Below are 17265 nucleotides of genomic sequence, written 5' to 3'. Positions count from 1 at the left end.
ATGGCCTGGATGAACTCCACAGGAGAGGCTCACCAGCCAAAGCAGGAATGGAACCTGTCTCCTCTGAGTCCTCCTTAAAAGGCTTCCCATGATTGGATTTAGCATCACTAATTGCAGAAGACACTCCCCCTTGGCTGATTACAAATGGAATCAGCTGTGGATGTAGCTGATGTGATCATGACCTAATCCTATGAAATGTCCTCATTGCAACAGACAGGCCAGCGCTTGCCCAATCAGATGAACAGGTACCACAACTTGGCCAAGTTGACACCTGTCCCTAACCATGACATCTTCCCTGTACTATTCTCCTATAATTCATTCTTAGAACAACAAGGGTGGTCATTTAAAAAAATAAATCAAGTCAAGTCACTTTTCTGCTTAAAAACCTTCTAGTTTTGTTGGTTTGACCAGAGTGATGCTCTGATAAATCCCAGAGTGATTTGAATAGTGAATAAAAAAGTATTTGCAAAGTCCCCTTCAGGAAATGGTGAGAACAGGCAGAAATTCAACTTCCCCAAGAATATCAGTTCTTGATATTCTCACAAGCAGTGCAGACGATCAGAGCTATAGACTGAGCCCCCAGTCTTGGGGTTTGTTCATATGAAACTTAACCCCTCAAAGAATGGTCAAGCCTACTTAAAATTAGGCCTAAGAGTCACCCCCAAGAGAACCTCTTTTGTTGTTCAGATGTGGCCTCTCTCTCCAGCCAACACAGCAAGCAAACTCACCACCTTCCCCCATCTACATGGGACATGACTCCCAAGGGTGTGGACCTTCCTGACAACGTGGGACAGAAATCCTAGAATGAGCTGAGACTCACATCAAGGGATTGAGAAAGTCCCTAGAATGAGCTGAGACTCCACATCAGGGGATTGAGAAAACCTTCTCGACCAAAACGGGGAAGAGTGAAATGAGACAAAATAAAGTGTCAATGGCTGAGAGATTCCAGAGTCAAAAGGTTATCCTGGAGGTTATTCTTACGCATTAAATAGATATCACCTTGTTAGTCAAGATATAGTGGAGAGGCTGGAGGGAACTGCTTGAAAAAGAAGAGCTGTATTCCAGTAGCCATGTTTCTTGAAGATGTTTGTCTAATGATATAGCTTTCACACTGTGACTGTATGATTGTGAAAACCTTGTGTCTGATGCACCTTTTATCTACCTTATCAACAGATGAGTAAAACATATGGAATAAAGATGAATAATGGGGGAAAAATGTTCAATAAATTTAGAATGAAATGCCGGTGATTGGTGAGGGGGAGGGGTGGGGGTTATGGTATGTATGAATTTTTTTCTGTTTCCTTTTTGTTTCTTTTTCTGAATAGATGCAAATGTTCCAAGAAATGATCATGATGATGAATATACAACTATGTGATGATATTGTGAATTACTGATTATATATGTAGAACGGAATGATCAAAAATTACAAATGTTTGCGTTTGGTATTTTTTGGTATTTAAAAAAAATTAAAAAGTAGAAAAAAAAAAACCTTCTAGTGGTCTTCCTTTTTGTACACATTTTAAGTTCTAACCCCTTACCATGGCTCACAACAAACCCTTACATACTGACCCTTGCATTCCTCTCTAGCTTCATATCATACCACCCTGTGCCAGACTGTACCCCAGTGATGGACCTTCTCTTTGTTCTTTTAACACAGCAGACTTTCTTCCAGCTGCCTGACCTTTGTGTTGCTCTTCCCTTAGCCTAGATTGTGCTTCCCACAACTCTTCACATACCTGGCTTCTGTTTGTCTTTCAGGTCTCAGTTGAAAAATAACTTCCACAGAGTTTTTTTTTAAGTTAGAGTTGCCCTCCCCTACCCAACCTTCCACTGCTTAGTCACTATGTATTTTTTCAGGCTGTATTAATTCACTTTATTTTTCTTTTATTAAAATCCCTGCTTGGTGCCTCTGCATGAATACTCTGGTGTGGGTGTTCACACAATGGTCGGTGAATTCCTGATAGGGAAACTTGGTGAATATATTCTCTTTCCAGAGGTCAGGGATGAGATAGCTGTAGGTCTTGGAGATGTCATCAAAGATGGCCTTGGCAAAGTTAGTTGCCCAGGGTGACTGTGCATCCTCTGGCTGAGGTGTAGCAATCATTAGTATGAGCCATCAGCACCAGCTACTTGGGTACAGGAACTAAGACAATGCCAGGGCCCCTGGGGGGTTGGGATGAAGCATACCAACATAGAGCCATAGTGACCCATTTCTTGCAAGGGACTGCCTGTCTTGTTCCCTCAGTATCCCTTTGCATAGGGGTGATGGAGAACTTGGCCAGGATGATGGCCCTGTGGATGTGAGGGCTATGACTTTGTTTACCCAGACCGAGGTGGCCATTGTAGTCTCTGATGGCAACAGGGACTGTTGAATCTGGTCCACTGGCCAGCATGGGTCTACTCTTACACAGGTATAATTTTCAAGACCTCATTCTTAAGGAAAAATTCAATGATCTCAGACTCCTTGATGAGCAGAGAAAAGAGATAGATCTTCTGCAGGGACTTGATCTTCATGTCCTTGAACAGTTTGATGACAGGGAGCTGCTCCACAGCTTCAGCCCTAGCTCCTCCCAGGGCTGTAACCTTAGCCCTGGATCCTGCTGCTGATGCCTCCATGGAAGCCGCCAGAGCCTCCTGATTCAAGGTCTGCTGTGATCAGCTATTTGGTGTTTTCTGAAAGAAGACTGTTTAGTCACTTTTAATCGTAATTTCTTATTTTATTTCCTTTGTGGAACTCATCGTTGTCTGAAAGTATTCTACTCATTCGTATGGTCTCTTTCCATTGAAATCCTTGAGAGTAAGGATCTTGTCTGTTTGTTCATCACTGTTTCCACAGTGCTTAGAATAGTGTCTGACGTTAGTGAATGAACTTGGAGAATTTCATTTGGGAGCAGAGACCATCAGGAGATAGAAATAGGGTAGATTTTGAGTAATTGGAGCTAAAGGGATACAGATTGTGCAATAGGACTGATTGTAAAAAATCAGAAAGGAATAGCACAATACTACCTAACTCTAATACAATAATGTTAGAACACTGAATGAAGCTGAATGTGAGAATGATAGAGGGAGGAGGCCTGGGGGCACAAATGAAATCAGAACAAAAGATAGATGATAAAGACTGAGATGGGTATAATCTAGGAATGCCTAGTGTATAATGATAGTGACTAAATGTGCAAATTTAAAATGTTTTGCATAAGGAAGAACAAAGGAATGTCAGTATTGCAGGATGTTGAAAATAGATATAATTAATATTTTAAAACTTTAACTTATGTGTGAGACTAAAGCAAAAAATATTTGGTACAAAATTTGTGTTTTGACTAGTGCATTTCCTAATATAACTTATGTGGACAGCTTAATTGAACACTGTAAGTACATGGAACCTTGAGTAGGGCATGAGATTTTGTAGGTCTGTCCAGAGTGATGCCCCAATAAATCCCAAAGTGATTTGAACAGTGAATTAGAAAGTATTTGCAAAGTCCCCTTTGGGAAATGGTGAGAAAGGGGGGAAATTCAACTTCCCCAAGTGGAGAATTCCTAATATTCTCACAAGCAGTGGGGACAACCAAAGCAATAGGCTGAGCCCCCAATCTTGGGATTTATTCATATGAAACTTAACCCTGCAAAGGATAGGCTAAGCATACTTAAAATTAGACCTAAGAGTCACCCCCAGAGAATCTCTTTTGTCGCTCAGATGTGCCCTCTCTCTCTCAGCCAACATGATAAGCAAATTCACTGCCCTCCCCCTCTCTACGTGGGTCATGACTCCCAGGGGTGTGGATCTTCTGGCAACGTGGGACAGAAATCCGAGAATGAACTGGGGCTCAGCATCAAGGGATTGAGAAAACTTTCTTGACCAAAAGGGAAGAACAAAATGAGACAAAATAAAGTGTCAATGGCTGAGAGATTCCAAACAGTCTAGAGGTTATCCTGGAGGTTATTCTTACACATTATATAGATATCACCTTTTTAGTTAAGGTGTAATGGAGAGGCTGGAGGGAACTGCCTGAAAATGTAGAGCTCTGTTCCAGTAGCCATATTTCTTGAAGATGATTGTATAATGATACAGTTTTCACAACGTGACTGTGTGATTGTAAAAACTTGTGTCTAATGCTTCTTTTATCTACCTTATTTATAGACAAGTAAAACATATGGGTTAAAAATAAATAAAAATAGGGGGAACAACAACAAAAAGAATAGTGTCTGATATAATAGACCCTCAATAAATGTTTGTTTAATGAATGAACAAATTTCATTTCCACCAGACCATTTATTTTTTCAGCATTATACTCCTGCCACTATAATGTTAAACATTATAAAGGATGTAATAATAATATTTTAAGCTTGTTTATTGAGAAATAATTTACATATAGTAAAATCAACCTTTCTTAGTATATACAGTTTGATGAGTTTTAACAAATGTTTACAGTTGTATAGATACTACCAACTTAAGATAGAGAAAGAATAAATTTTTTTGATTAATATGTGAATCACTAACTTAGAGTATGATCAATGAACAGCCATCAGTATCTGTGCTTTGTGGTACTGCCAGCTGATCAGCCTAGACCATTATTAATCTAGCTTACCTGTCATGCAGGTGAACGGGAAGTTGGAACAGAAGCAAAAATGCTGCTATTGGCCCGGGAAGATAAGAAGCTTCAGTGCTCAGGACTACAGAGCAGGCAGCTGGCAAGTGGTTCCTATAAGACCATTGAATTCTGAGCAACCTGGATCATTTTGATTCTTTGAAAGCTGTTTTAGAAACATTTCTTCTTGCTCCCTGTTTTCACCTTTTGAGAAGGCTGTGTGGGTGAGAGGCAGTATGGTATAGTGATTAAGAGCATGGGATTTGGAATAAGAGCTGCATTTAAATCCCAGCTCTTCTACTTCATGGCTGATGACACAGGGCAAGTTACTTAACCTCTCTGAGCCTCAGCTTCTTCATCACTAATCTGGACATAAGGAGTAAGACTTAACCTGGTAGGGTTATGTGATGTGAATTAAATGCTCTACTTCTTTGTGACCTTTGTTAAGTTCACTTTCCCTCTCTGGACCTTAGTGTACTATATGGAATATGATGAGGGTATATATTTGCCCTTTATGGACCCTTCTAAGTTAATGTGCAAGAAATTTTAAGTAAAGGACTCATGCACTCATGGGTCTCAAGCAATTAATGACCAGAATGTCTTTTATAGAAGAATTGACGTTTTCTCCCTTATCTCTGAGGTTTTCCCAGTCAGACTATTCTCTTAATTAAACTCTGTTTCCTAAGATTAGATTTATGAAGTTTCCTTCTAGCTCTTGTCAGCATCATCCAGACAACTTTAGCGATTTGACTTGGCCACAGGCTTTGTATTTTCATTTCTTCTCATTTCTCCGTTGTGCTGGTGATGTTTCCACTTTCCGTGTTTATTCAAGGAGTAAACTCTTTTTTGATAAAAATGCCTTTGCACTCTGAATTTCCATGCTGGCTCTTAACTTCCAAAGAGAAATCAGGGATTTTGTTTTGTTTCATTTTTTAATTTTCTTTTTAGAATATTTGAGGGAGAAATGATCAGTTTGTTCTAACAGTAAGTGTTCTAGTTTGCTAGCTGCTGGAATGCAATATACCAGAAACAGAATGGCTTTTAACAAGGGGAATTTAATGAGTTGCTAGTTTACAGTTCTAAGGCCGAGAATTAAAACAAGTCTATAGAAAAGTCCAATCAAAGGCATCTAGGGAAAGATACCTTGGTTCAAGAAGGCCGATGAAGTTCAGGGTTTCTCTTTCAAGTGAGAAAGGCACATGGCGAACGCAGTCAGGGCTTCTCTCTCGGCTGGAAGGACACATGGCAGACACGGCATCATCTGCTAGCTTACTCTCCTGGCTTCTGGTTTCATGAAGCTCCCCGGGAGGCATTTCCCTTCTTCATCTCCAAAGGTCGCTGGCTGGTGGACTCTCTGCTTTGTGGTGCTGCAGCATTCTCTGCTCTCTCCGAATCTCTCATTCTCCAAAATGTTTCCTCTTTTATAGGACTTCAGAAACTAATCAAGACCCACTCAGATGGGTGGAGACATGTCATCCCCTAATCCAGTTTAACAACCGTTCTTAACTAAATCTCATCAACCAGGGAGATGATCTCATTACAGTTTCAAATATACAGTATTGAATAAAGATTATTCTACCTTTTAGAAATGGGATTTATATCACAACATGGCTTTTCTTAGGGGGCATACTTCCTTTCAAACCAGCACATTCCACCCTCTGGCCCCTAAAAAAGACATGTTTTTCCCATATACAAAATACATTAATTTCATAAAAATATCAGAAATCCTTAAACCTATCAGTAGCAATACAATGAAGTAAAAAATTAGAGACAGTATAAAATCTCATCAAGTCAGTTACAGGCATGGTCTATCCTAAGGCAAAATTTTCTCCATTTGCTCTGGACCTTTTAAAACTCATAACAAGTTATTTGCTGCCAACATACAAAGGAGGAACATTCATAGGATACATATACTTATTTCCATAGGGAGGAAGGAACACAGGGGTCACCGGACCCATACAGTTTCGAAAACCTGCAGGGCAAAGTCCATTAGATTTCAAAGTCTGACAGTCATTTATCCTCAGGGCTTTAGAAAGCGGCAGTCCCACCCTATCCAAATGCCTACGCCTGCCTCTCTCTGAATGCAACCTTGGGGGATATTGGGGAGACCACCTTTCTCTCGGCTCCACCCTCTCCAAGCATTGGGGCGACACCCGGGCTCTCTGCCATCTCCGGGGCACACGCTCAACCCCTCCATGTGGTGGCAGCCAGGCTCCCCCCAAACCCCAAGGAATGTGCTTCACCTTCTCCAAGGCCTGAGGCGGCATGACTCTTCCACTGCAACGAGGTGGAAGGCCCATTCTCTGCCTTTGGGGCAAACTCACCCTCTCCACGGGCTTGGGTGGGTCCACTCTCCTGGCCTGAGGCTTCTTGACTTCAGACCTCAGCCTCCACGGTTTTGCCTCTGAAGTTATTTTTCCTCCAATGTGTCCCTTCTCTGAACCCCTCAGTCCAGACTGGCAGCGGCTCTGTTTATACAGGTCCCACAGCGCTCTCATTGGCTTTCTATGCAGTAGCCTTGGATCATGCCCATCAGACATAAGGAGTTTCCACAAATCTTTCCTGGATAACTCCATGTCCGATCCTGACTTTCTCTGAAATGGCTGGTTGGTTCCACATTTGGTTAAATCCACACTATACTCTGTAGTCTCCCTTTCTGTAGGCCCAGAATTTTCCAGGACCTCAACTTCTGGTTTCTTTTTACTCAAGAGTTCAGTTTTCAGCTTATCTCTTTCCTGTCGCATTTCACTATAAGCTGTGAGGAGAAACCAGGCTGCACTTTCGACACTTAATTTGGAAATCTCTTCTGCTAAATATCCAAGTTCATGGCTTTTAAAATCTGCCTTCCAGCCAAAGCCACTAGTCAATTTTGCCAGATTATCTGCCATTTTAAAACAAGGGTCGCCTACCTTCCAGTCTCTAATAACACGTGCCTTATTTCTGTCTAAGTCCTCATCAGAGGTATCTTTAGAGTCCACATTTCTCCCAACAGTCTCTCCAAAGCATTCTAGGCCTTCTCTATCAAGCTTCTCACAACTCTTCCAGAATCTTCCCCTTATCCAATTAAAAAGCCGTTCCAACATGTTTGGTATTTGCAAACTGCAGCAGTAGCACCCCACTCTCCGGTACCAAAATCTGTTCTAGTTTGCTAGCTGCTGGAATGCAATATACCAGAAACAGAATGGCTTTTAACAAGGGGAATTTAATGAGTTGCTAGTTTACAGTTCTAAGGCCGAGAATTAAAACAAGTCTATAGAAAAGTCCAATCAAAGGCATCTAGGGAAAGATACCTTGGTTCAAGAAGGCCGATGAAGTTCAGGGTTTCTCTTTCAAGTGAGAAAGGCACATGGCGAACGCAGTCAGGGCTTCTCTCTCGGCTGGAAGGACACATGGCAGACACGGCATCATCTGCTAGCTTACTCTCCTGGCTTCTGGTTTCATGAAGCTCCCCGGGAGGCATTTCCCTTCTTCATCTCCAAAGGTCGCTGGCTGGTGGACTCTCTGCTTTGTGGTGCTGCAGCATTCTCTGCTCTCTCCGAATCTCTCATTCTCCAAAATGTTTCCTCTTTTATAGGACTTCAGAAACTAATCAAGACCCACTCAGATGGGTGGAGACATGTCATCCCCTAATCCAGTTTAACAACCGTTCTTAACTAAATCTCATCAACCAGGGAGATGATCTCATTACAGTTTCAAATATACAGTATTGAATAAAGATTATTCTACCTTTTAGAAATGGGATTTATATCACAACATGGCTTTTCTTAGGGGGCATACTTCCTTTCAAACCAGCACAGTAAGGAATAAATAAAAATCTAATCATATTTTTCTTTAAACTGCCACTTTGACCTCTTCCAAAATATTTTCTGAAGTGACATTAAATAAAACCCAAATGAGTAATTTACAAGTGTTTTTCAAATCAGCAGGGTGGAGAAAGAGTTGTAATAAAGAGGGAAATGAGGATTTTTGTGGTAGGATCTTCTGTGTCAGTGGTGTTCAGGGGTAATAGTTTAAAAATTGCTACCTTGGTGTATGGTGTTATATAATTGTTCAAGTCCTCAGCCAACCCCAGGTTCCTGAAATCCTGGGAATGCTTCTTCCTTAGTTGTCGATGAGTGCTTGCTTAATTTACTGCCTGAGAGTGTTTAAATGGGGTAGAAAGAAAATATCTCTAACAACAGTAAAATTTTCCTTTTCTTTGTGTCTGTTTATTCCTGGAAACAAATTAATCCTTAAAACAGTTTTTTTGTCTGATACTTGTTCCCAGGTGTTCCTCTTTATTGGCTCAGATGCCTTCAACTGCTGTACTTTTCTCTCTGGCTTCTTACTATTGGCTGGGACACAGGATGGAAACATTTATCAACTGGATGTGAGAAGTCCCAGGTGAGTCACTGATTATTTACATGATGCAAGGCTTTTTCAGAGTGGAATTTTTCATTGACTTTAGCACTGATTTAGCTTAGCATACAGATAACTAATAAATCAAGGGTATATTTTTCTATTTATAAAGGCTTTCTGTTGTGAATTATCTGATATCATTATTCCGTGAATCATATTAAAAAGTCATTTGATTCCTACTTTCATGATTCTCCTACAGTAGATAAAAAGACAAAAGATACTTGTGATGCTATATGATCAGGGGTCTAACAGGGTTAAACATAGGAATTTTTTTTTTAAATGCATTTTTATTGAGATACACTCACATACTACACAAACTCAAAAGTATACAATCACTGGCTCACAGTATCATCACAAAATTGTGCATTCATCCTATGATCAGAGCAGAGTATGCTTTAATATCTGGTATGGCTACTATTCTGTTATAGTTTCTCTTTTTCAGTATTTTCCTGGCAATTTTTTTCATTTATTTATTAATTAAAAAACTAAAGAAACAAAATAAAAGAACATACATAATCAGTAATTCACAATATCATCACTTAGTTGCATATTCATCATTTCTTAGAACATTTGCATTAATTCAGAAAAAGAAATAAAAAGACAATAGAAAAAGAAATAAAATGAACACAGGAAAGGGAAAAAAAAAAAGACTATACCTACCATACCCCTTACCCCTTGCTTTCATTGATCACTAGCATTTAAACTAAATTTATTTTAGCATTTGTTCCCCCTGTTATTTATTTTTATTCCATATGTTCTACTCCTTTGTTGACAAGGTAGATAAAAGGAGCATCATACACAAGGTTTTCACAATCACACAGTCACATTGTGACAGCTGTATCATTATTCAATCATCCTCAAGAAACATGGCTACTGGAACACAGCTCTACATTTTCAGGCAGTTCCCTCCAGCCTCTCCATTACATCTTGAATAACAAGATGATATCTACTTGATGCATAAGAATAACCTCCAGGATAACCTCTCGACTCTGTTTGGAAACTCTCAGCCACTGACACTTTGTCTCATTTCACTCTTCCCCCTTTTGGTCGAGAAGGTTTTCTCAATCCCTGGATGCTGAGTCTTAGCTCATTCTAGGGTTTTTCTCAATCCCTTGATGCTGAGTCTCCGTTCATTCCAAGGTCTCTGTCCCACATTGCCAGGAAGGTCCACACCCCTGGGAGTCATGTCCCACGTAGAGAGGGGTAGGGTGGTGAGACTGCTGTTGTGTTGGCTGGAGAGAGGGGCCACATCTGAACAACAAAAGAGGCTCTCTTGGGGGTGAATCTTAGGCCTAAATTTTAAGTAGACTTGACCTATCCTTTGCGGGGTGAAGTTTCTTATGAACAAACCCAAGACTGGGGGCTCAGCCTATAGCTTTGGTTGTCCACACTGCTTGTGAGAATATCAAGAATTCAACTTGGGGAAGTTGAGTTTTCCCCCGTTCTCACCATTCCCCAAAGGGGTCTTTGCAAATACTTTTCCACTCACTGATCGAATCACTCCGGGATTCATCGGGGCATCTCTCTGGACAAACCAGCAAAATCTCATGTCCTACCTGAGATTGCAAGTACTTATGGTGTTCAATCAAACTATCGACATAAGTTATATTAGGAAATGCACTAGTCAAAATATAAATTTTGTAACTAATAAACATTTTTTGCTTTAGTCTCACACAGACGGTGCCATTTTAAAATATTAATTACCATCTATTTTCAGTACCCTGCAATAATGACATTCCTTTGTTCTTCCTTATGCAAAAACATTTTTAAAATTGTACCTTGTACATTTCACTATTATTATACACTCTAGGCATTCCTAGATTATACCATCTCGATATTTAACATCTATCTTTCTTTCTGATTTCATTTATGTCCCCAGCCTTCCTCCCTCTATCATTCTCACATGCAGCTTCATTCAGTGTTTTAACATAATTATATTACAGTTAGGTAGTATTGTGCTGTCCATTTCTGAGTTTTTGTATCCAGTCCTGTTGCACAGTCTGTATCCCTTCAGCTCCAATTACCCAATATCTTACCCTATTTCTATCTCCTGATGGTCTCTGTTACGAGCAAAATATTCCAAGTTTATTCACTAATGTCAGTTCATATCAATGAGACCATACAGTATTTGTCCTTTAGTTTTTGGCTAGTCTCACTCAGCATAATGTTCTCTAGGTCCATCCATGTTGTTACATACTTCATAACTTTATTCTGTCTTAAAGCTGCATAATATTCCATCGTATGTATATACCACAGTTTGTTTAGCCACTCATCTGTTGATGGACATTTTGGCTGTTTCCATCTCCTTGCAATTGTAAATAATGCTGCTGTAAACATTGGTGTGCAAATGTCTGTTTGTGTCTTTGCCCTTATGTCCTCTGAGTAGATACCTAGCAATGGATTTGCTAGGTCATATGGCAATTCTATATTCAGCTTTTTGAGGAACCGCCAAACTGCCTTCCACAGTGGTTGTACCATTTGACATTCCCACCAACAGTGAATAAGTGTGCCTGTTTCTCCACATCCCCTCCAGCACTTGTCATTTTCTGTTTTGTTGATAATGGCCATTCTGGTGAGTGTGAGATGATATCTCATTGTGGTTTTGATTTGCATTTCTCTAATGGCCAGGGACGTTGAGCATCTCTTCATGTGCCTTTTGGCCATTTGTATTTCCTCTTCTGAGAAGTGTCTGTTCAAGTCTGTTTCCCATTTTGTAATTGGATTGGCTGTCTTTTTGTTGTTGATTTGAACAATCTCTTTATAAATTCCGGATACGAGACCTTTATCTGATATGTCATTTCCAAATATTGTCTCCCATTGTGTAGGCTGTCTTTTTACTTTCTTGATGAAGTTCTTTGATGCACAAAAGTGTTTAATTTTGAGGAGTTCCCATTTATTTATTTATTTCTTCAGTGCTCTTGCTTTAGGTGTAAGGTCTATAAAACCACCTCCAATTATAAGATTTATAAGATATTTCCCTACATTTTCCTCTAACTGTTTTATGGTCTTAGACCTGATGTTTAGATCTTTGATCCATTTTGAGTTAACTTTTGTATAGGGTGTGAGATATGGGTCCTCTTTCATTCTTTTGCATATGGATATCCAGTTCTCTAGGCACCATTTATTGAAGAGACTGTTCTGTCCCAGGTGAGTTGGCTTGACTGCCTTATCAAAGATCAAATGTCCATAGATGAGAGGGTCTATATCTGAACACTCTATTCAATTCCATTGGTCAATATATCTATCTTTATGCCAGTACCATACTGTTTTGACCACTGGCTTCATAATATGCCTTAAAGTCAGGCAGCGTGAGACCTCCAGCTTCGTTTTTTTTCCTCAAGATACTTTTAGCAATTCGGGGCACCCTGCCCTTCCAGATAAATTTGCTTATTGGTTTTTCTATTTCGGAAAAGTAAGTTGGGATTTTGATTGGTATTGTGTTGAATCTGTAAATCAATTTAGGTAGAATTGACGTCTTAACTATATTTAGTCTTCCAGTCCATGAACATGGTATTTAGGTCTTCTGTGATTTCTTTTAACAGTTTCTTGCAGTTTTCTTTGTATAGGTCTTTTGTCTCTTTAGTTAAACTTATTCCTAGGTATTTTATTCTTTTAGTTGCAATTGTAAATGGAATTCTTTTCTTGATTTCCCCCTCAGATTGTTCATTACTAGTGTATAGAAACACTACAGATTTTTTAATGTTGATCTTGTAACCTGCCACTTTGCTGTATTTGTTTATTAGCTCTAGTAGTTTTGCTGTGGATTTTTCTGGGTTTTTGACATATAGTATCATATCATGTGCAAACAGTGATAGTTTTACTTCTTCCTTTCCAATTTTGATGCCTTGTATTTCTTTTTCTTGTCTAATTGCTCTGGCTAGAACTTCCAACACAATGTTGAATGACAGTGGGTGATAGTGGACATCCTTGTCTTGTTCCTGTTCTTAGGGGGAAAGTTTTCAGTTTTTCCCCATTGAGGATGATATTAGCTGTGAGTTTTTCATATATTCCCTTTATCATTTTAAGGAAATTCCCTTGTATTCCTATCCTTTGAAGTGTTTTCAACAGGAAAGGATGTTGAATTTTGTCAAATGCCTTCTCTGCATCAATTGAGATGACCATGTGATTTTTCTGCTTTGATTTGTTGATATGGGGTATTACATTAATTGATTTTCTTATGTTGAACCATCCTTGCATACCTGGGATGAATCCTACTTGGTCATGATGTATAATTCTTTTAATGTGGTGCTGGATTCGATTTGCTAGAATTTTGTTGAGGATTTTTGCATCTGTATTCATTAGAGAGATTGGCCTGTAGTTTTCTTTTTTTGTAATATCTTTGCCTGGTTTTGGTATGAGGGTGATATTGGCTTCATAGAATGAATTAGGTAGCTTTCCCTCCACTTCAATTTTTTTGAAGAGTTTGAGCCCGATTAGTACTAATTCTTTCTGGAATGTTTGGTAGAATTCACATGTGAAGCCATCTTGTCCTGGACTGTTCTTTTTGGGAAGCTTTTGAATAACTGATTCAATTTCTTTACTTGTGATTGGTTTGTTGAGGTCACCTATTTCTTCTTGAGTCAAAGTTGGTTGTTCATGCCTTTCTAGGAAGTTGTCCATTTCATCTACATTGCTTTATTTATTGGCATAAAGTCATTCATACTATCTTGTTATTACCTCCTTTATTTCTGTGGGGTCAGTGGTTATGTCTCCTCTTCCATTTCTGATCTTATTTATTTGCATCCTCTCTCTTCTTCTTTTTGTCAGTCTTGCTAAGGGCCTATCTATCTTATTGATTTTCTCATAGAACCAACTTCTGGTTTTATTGATTTTCTCTATTGTTTTCATGTTCTCAATTTCATTTATTTCTGCTCTAATCTTTGTTATTTCTTTCCTTTTGCTTGCTTTGGGGTTAGTTTGCTGTTCTTTCTCCAGTTCTTCCAGGTGGACAGTTAATTCCTGAATTTTTGCCCTTCTTTTTTGGTATAGTCATATAGGGCAATAAATTTCCCTCTTAGCACTGCCTTTGCTGCATCCCATAAGTTTTGATATGTTGTGTTTTCATTTTCATTTGCCTTGAGATATTTACTGATTTCTCTTGTAATTTCTTCCTTGACCCACTGGTTGTTTAGGAGTGTGTTGTTGAACCGCCAAACTGCCTTCCACAGTGGTTGCACCATTTGACATTCTCACCAACAGTGGATAAGTGTGCCTCTTTCTCCGCATCCAGCGGTTCCTCAAAAAACTGAATATAGAATTGCCATACGACCGAGCAATATCATTGCTAGGTATCTACTCAAAGGACTTAAGGGCAAAGACACAAACAGACATTTGCACACCAATGTTTATAGCAGCATTATTTACAATTGCAAAAAGATGGAAACAGCCAAAATGTCCATCAACAGACGAGTGGCTAAACAAACTGTGGTATATACATACGATGGAATATTATGCAGCCTTAAGACAGAATAAACTTATGAAGCATGTGATAACATGGATGGACCTAGAGAACATTATGCTGAGTGAGACTAGCCAAAAACTAAAGGACAAATACTGTATGGTCCCACTGATGTGAACCGACATTAGAGAATAAACTTGGAATATGTCATTGGTAACAGAGACCATCAGGAGTTAGAAACAGGGTAAGACAATGGGTAATTGGAGCTGAAGGGTTACAGACTGTGCAACAGAACTAGATACAGAAACTCAAAAATGGACAGCACAATACTATCTAATTGTAATGTAATTATGTTAAAGCACTGAATGAAGCTGCATTTGAGCTATAGTTTTTTTGTTTGTGTTTTTTGTTTTTTTCCTTTTTTTATATATTTTTTTATTTTTTATTTTTATTATTATTTTTATTTTTTTTCTATATTATCATTCTATATCTTTTTCTGTTGTTTTGTTAGTTCTTTTCCTAAATCGATGCAAATGTACTAAGAAATGATGATCACACATCTATGTGATGATATTAAGAATTACTGATTGCATATGTAGAATGTTATGATTTCTAAATGTTGTGTTAGTTAATTTTTTTTAATTAACAAAAAAATAAAAGAGTGTGTTGTTGAGCCTCCACATATTTGTGAATTTTCTGGTACTTTGCCTATTATTGATTTCCAACTTCATTCCCCTATGATCTGCGAAAGTGTTTTGTATGATTTCAATCTTTTTAAATTTGTTGAGACTTGCTTTGTGACCCAGCATATGGTCTATCTTTGAGAATGATCCATGAGCACTTGAGAAAAATGTGTATCCTGCTGTTGTGGGGTGTAATGTCCTATAAATGTCTGTTAAGTCTAGCTCATTTATTGTAATGTTCAAATTCTATGTTTCTTTATTGATCCTCTGTCTAGATGTTCTGTCCATTGATGAGAGTGGGGAATTGAAGTCTCCAACTATTATGGTAGATGTGTCTGTTTCCCTTTTCAGTGTTTGCAGTGTTTGCCTCATGTATTTTGTGGGCATTCGGTTCGGTGCATAAATATTTATGATTATTATGTCTTCATGTTGAATTGTTCCTTTTATTAGTACATAGTATCATGATTTGTCTCTTTTAATTATTATAGATTTGAAGTCTAATTTATTGAATATTAGTATAGCTACTCCTGCTCTTTTCTGGTTGTTATTTGCATGAAATATCTTTTCCCAACCTTTCACTTTCAACCTATGTTTATCTTTGGGTCTAAGATGTGTTTCCTGTAGACAGCATATAGAAGGATCCTCTTTTTTAATCCATTCTACCAGTCTATATCTTTTGATTGGGGAGTTCAATCCATTAACATTTAGTGTTATTACTGTTTGGGTAGTACTTTCCTCTACCATTTTGCCTTTTGTATTTTATATGTCATATCTAATTTTCCTTCTTTCTACACTCTTCTCCACACCTCTCTCTCCTGTCTTTTCGTATCTGTCTCTAGTGCTCCCCTTAGTATTTCTTGCAGAGCTGGTCTCTTGGTCACAAATTCTCTCAGTGACTTTTTGTCTGAAAATGTTTTAATTTCTCCCTCTTTTTTAAAAAAAATTTTTATTAATTAAAAAAAATTACAAGAAACACAAACATTCCCAACATACATACACTCAGCAATTCACAATATCATCACATAGTTGCGTATTCATCATCATGATCATTTCCCAGAACATTAGCATCAATTCAGAAAAAGAAATACAAAGACAACAGAAAAATATAACAAACAGAAAAAAAAAATTTACAGGCCATACCCCTTACTGATCCCTTTTATTGATCACTAGCATTTCAAACTAAATCTATTTTAACATTTGTTCCCCCTATTATTTATTTTTATTCCATATGTTCCTCTCATCTGTTGACAAGGTAGATAAAAGGAGCATCAGACACAAGGCTTTCACAATCACACAGTTACATTGTGAAAGCTATATTGTTATACAATCATCATCAAGAAACATGGCTACTGGAACACAGCTATACATTTTCAAGCAGTTCCCTCCAGCCTCTCCATTACATCTTGGATAACAAGGTGATATCTACTTAATGCATAAGAATAACCTCCAGGATAACCTCTCGACTCTGTTTGGAAACTCTCAGCCACTGACACTTTGTCTCATTTCACTCTTCCCCCTTTTGGTCAAGAAGGTTTTCTCAATCCCTTGATGCTGGGTCTCAGCTCATTCCCGAGTTTTCTCAATCCCTTGATGCTGAATTCTCCCTCATTTTTGAAGGACAATTTTTGCTGGGTATAGAATTCTTGGGTGGCAGTTTTTCTCTTTTAGTAATTTAAATATATCATTCCACTGTCTTCTCGCCTCCATGGTTTCTGCTGAGAAATCTACACATAGTCTTATTGGGTTTCCCTTGTATGTGATGGATTGCTTTTCTCTTGCTGCTTTCAAGATCCTCTCTTTCTCTTTGACCTCTGACATTCTGACTAGTAAGTGTCTTGGAGAACGTCTATTTGGATCTATTCTCTTTGGGGTACGCTGCACTTCTTGGATCTGTAATTTTAGGTCTTTCGTAAGAGTTGGGAAATTTTCAGTTTTAATTTCTTCCATTAGTCTCCTCCTTTTCCCTTCTTTTCTCCTTCCGGGACACCCACAACACATATATTTGTGCGCTTCATATTATCATTCAGTTCCCTGAGTCCCTGCTCATATTTTTCCATTTTTTTCCCTATAGTTTCTGTATCTTGTCGGATTTCAGAGGTTCCGTCCTCCAGTTCACTAATCCTAACCTCTGTTTGTTGAAATCTACCATTGTAGGTTTCCATTGTTTTTTTCATCTCTTCTACTGTACCTTTCATCCCCATAA

At 38.5% G+C, this 17265-nt stretch overlaps 1 protein-coding gene and 1 pseudogene across 5 annotated transcripts in view; one reads left to right on the top strand and one right to left on the bottom strand.

Moving 5' to 3' along the window:
- PAAF1 (proteasomal ATPase associated factor 1) overlaps positions 1-17265 on the top strand; it is a 159173-nt gene that overhangs the window by 83990 nt on the left and 57918 nt on the right. For all 5 annotated transcript variants that reach the window (XM_077113619.1, XM_077113617.1, XM_077113616.1 and 2 more), the window contains 2 exons: positions 4595-4686; positions 8851-8966. In XM_077113619.1, the coding sequence (XP_076969734.1) occupies positions 4595-4686; positions 8851-8966 (208 nt within the window). The remainder of the gene's footprint in view (positions 1-4594; positions 4687-8850; positions 8967-17265) is intronic.
- Positions 1874-2616, bottom strand: LOC143643907 (small ribosomal subunit protein uS5 pseudogene; annotated as a pseudogene).

Source organism: Tamandua tetradactyla, chromosome 8, assembly GCF_023851605.1.
Source record: "Tamandua tetradactyla isolate mTamTet1 chromosome 8, mTamTet1.pri, whole genome shotgun sequence".
Lineage (NCBI taxonomy): Eukaryota > Metazoa > Chordata > Mammalia > Pilosa > Myrmecophagidae > Tamandua > Tamandua tetradactyla.
This window is presented reverse-complemented; position numbering and strand designations above follow the sequence as displayed.